The 3109-nt window shown below is 49.3% G+C and overlaps 1 protein-coding gene across 1 annotated transcript; it reads right to left on the bottom strand.

Annotated features, from left to right (window-relative positions):
* Positions 1-295: 295 nt before the first annotated feature.
* On the bottom strand, positions 296-2839 carry LOC125627240 (uncharacterized). The gene is made up of 2 exons (XM_048831153.2): positions 1539-2839; positions 296-956 (listed from the first exon to the last, which is right to left on the bottom strand). The coding sequence occupies exons 1-2, from the start codon at positions 2122-2124 to the stop codon at positions 439-441; spliced, it is 1104 nt and encodes a 367-aa protein (XP_048687110.2). The 5' UTR covers positions 2125-2839; the 3' UTR covers positions 296-438.
* Positions 2840-3109: the final 270 nt, after the last annotated feature.

Below are 3109 nucleotides of genomic sequence, written 5' to 3'. Positions count from 1 at the left end.
GAATAAGGGGGAGACGTTTATGGCAGGGTGGGAGGTTGAGGCAAATCGCCTGGCTGCTGGTTACGCGCAGCCAGACACCAGGGCGGTTAGAAGAGCACAGGAAGGAGCGGTACGCATCAGAGAAGCTTTGAAAACCAGTTTCATGACTGGCCAGGCTACGGTGTGAAAGTTCTGTTTGTTTCTCCTTGATGAAACCTCCCGCCCCTTGGTTCACTCTACTTCCCTGTAAGCTAACCACCCTCCCCTCCTCCCTTCGATCACCGCTTGCAGAGGCAATAAAGTCATTGTTGCTTCACATTCATGCATTCTTTATTCATTCATCACACAAATAGGGGGATGACTACCAAGGTAGCCCAGGAGGGGTGGTGGAGGAGGGAAGGAAAATCCCACACAGCACTTTAAAAGTTTACAACTTTAAAATTTATTGAATGCCAGCCTTCATTTTTTTCGGCAATCCTCTGTGGCGGAGTGGCTGGTTGGCCGGTGGCCCCCCCACCACGTTCTTGGGCGTCTGGGTGTGGAGGCTATGGAACTTGGGGAGGAGGGCAGTTGGTTACACAGGGGCTGTAGTGGCAGTCTGTGCTCCAGCTGCCTTTGCTGCAGCTCAACCATACACTGGAGCATACTGGTTTGGTCCTGCAGCAGCCTCAGCATTGAATCCTGCCTCCTCTCATCACGCTGCCGCCACATTTGAGCTTCAGCCCTCTCTTCAGCCCGCCACTTACTCTCTTCATCCCGCCACTTACTCTCTTCAGCCCGCCACCTCTCCTCCCGGTCATTTTGTGCTTTCCTGCACTCTGACATTCTTTGCCTCCACGCATTCGTCTGTGCTCTGTCAGTGAGGGAGGACAGCATGAGCTCGGAGAACATTTCTTCTCGAGTGCGTTTTTTTTTCTTTCTAATCTTCACTAGCCTCTGGGAAGGAGAAGATCCTGTGATCATTGAAACACATGCAGCTGGTGGAGAAAAAAAAAGGGACAGCGGTATTTAAAAAGACACATTTTATAAAACAGTGGCTACACTCTTTCAGGGTAAACCTTGCTGTTAACATTACATACATAGCACATGTGCTTTCGTTACAAGGTCGCATTTTGCCTCCCCCCACCGCGTGGCTACCCCCTCAACCCTCCCCCCTTCCCGTGGCTAACAGCAGGGAACACTTCTGTTTAGCCACAGGCAAACAGCCCAGCAGGAACCTCTGAGTGTCCCCTGAAGAAAAGCTCTCTATTTCAAGCAGGTGACCATGAATTATATCTCACTCTCCTGAGGATAACACAGAGAGATAAAGAACGGATGTTGTTTGAATGCCAGCAAACATACACTGCAATGCTTTGTTGTACAATGATTCCCGAGTACGTGTTACTGGCCTGGAGTGGTAAAGTGTCCTACCATGAAGGACGCAATAAGGCTGCCCTCTCCAGAAACCTTTTGCAAAGGCTTTGGGAGTCCATCCAGGAGAGCCGTGAATGCCAGGGCAAAGTAATCCTTTCACATGCTTGCTTTTAAACCATGTATAGTATTTTAAAAGGTACACTCACCGGAGGTCCCATCTCCGCCTGCCGGGTCCAGGAAGCAGCCTTGGGTGGGTTCAGGGGGTACTGGCTCCAGGTCCAGGGTGAGAAACAGTTCCTGGCTGTCGGGAAAACCGGTTTCTCCGCTTGCTTGCTGTGAGCTATCTACAACCTCATCATCATCATCCTCATCTTCTTCGTCCCCAAAACCTGCTTCCGTGTTGCCTCCATCTCCATTGAAGGAGTCAAACAGCATGGCTGGGGTAGTGGTGGCTGAACCCCCTAAAATGGCATGCAGCTCATCATAGAAGTGGCATGTTTGGGGCTTTGACCTGGAGCAGCCGTTCGCCTCTCTGGTTTTCTGGTAGGCTTGCCTCAGCTCCTTAAGTTTCACGCGGCACTGCTTCAGGTCCCTGTTATGGCCTCTGTCCTTCATGCCCTGGGAGATTTTGACAATGGTTTTGGCATTTCGAAAACTGGAACGGAGTTCTGATAGCACGGATTCCTCTCCCCAAACAGCGATCAGATCCCATACCTCCCGTTCAGTCCGTGCTGGAGCTCTTTTGCGATTCTGGGACTCCATCATGGTCACCTCTGCTGATGAGCTCTGCATGGTCACCTGCAGCTTGCCACGCTGGCCAAACAGAAAATGAGATTCAAAAGTTCGCAGTTCTTTTCCTGTCTACCTGGCCAGTGCATCTGAGTTGAGAGTGCTGTCCAGAGCGGTCACAATGGAGCACTCTGGGATAGCTCCCGGAGGCCAGTACCGTCGAATTGTGTCCACAGTACCCCAAATTCGAGCCGGCAAGGCCGATTTAAGCGCTAATCCACTTGTCAGGGGTGGAGTAAGGAAATCGATTTTAAGAGCCCTTTAAGTTGAAATAAAGGGCTTCATCATGTGGACGTTTGCAGGTTTACATCGATTTAACACTGCTAAATTCGACCTAAAGTCCTAGTGTAGACCAGGGCTTTTTCTCCATGAATTTATCTAGTTCTTTTTTTAACCCTGTTATAGTCTTGGCCTTCACAGCATCCTCTGGCAAAGAGTTCCACAGGTTGCCTGTGTGTTGGGTGAAAAAAATACTTCCTTTTGTTTGTTTTAAGTCTGCTGCCTATTAATTTCATTTGGTGGCTCGTTCTAGTTCTTGTGTTATGAGAAGGAGTAAATAACACTTGCTTATTTACTTTCTCCACACCAGTCATGATTTTATAGACCTCTATCATATCCCCCCTTAGTCATCTCTTTTCAAAGCTGAAAAGTCCCGGTCTTATTAATCTCTCCTCACACAGAAGCCGTTCCATAGAATCATAGAATATCAGGGTTGGAAGACACCTCAGGAGGTCATCTAGTCCAACCCCCTGCTCAAAGCAGGACCAATCCCCAACTAAATTGTCCCAGCCAGGGCTTTGTCAAGCCTGACCTTAAAAACTTCTAAGGAAGGAGATTCCACCACCTCCCTAGGGAACACATTCCAGGGCTTCACCACCCTCCTAGTGAAAAAGTTTTTCCTAATATCCAGCCTAAATAGAGGGGAACGATCACGTCCCTCGATCTGCTGGCAATGCCCCTACTTATACATCCCAAAATGCCATTGGCC

The sequence above is a fragment of the Caretta caretta genome, chromosome 25 (assembly GCF_965140235.1).
Source record: "Caretta caretta isolate rCarCar2 chromosome 25, rCarCar1.hap1, whole genome shotgun sequence".
Taxonomy (NCBI): Eukaryota; Metazoa; Chordata; order Testudines; family Cheloniidae; genus Caretta; species Caretta caretta.
This window is presented reverse-complemented; position numbering and strand designations above follow the sequence as displayed.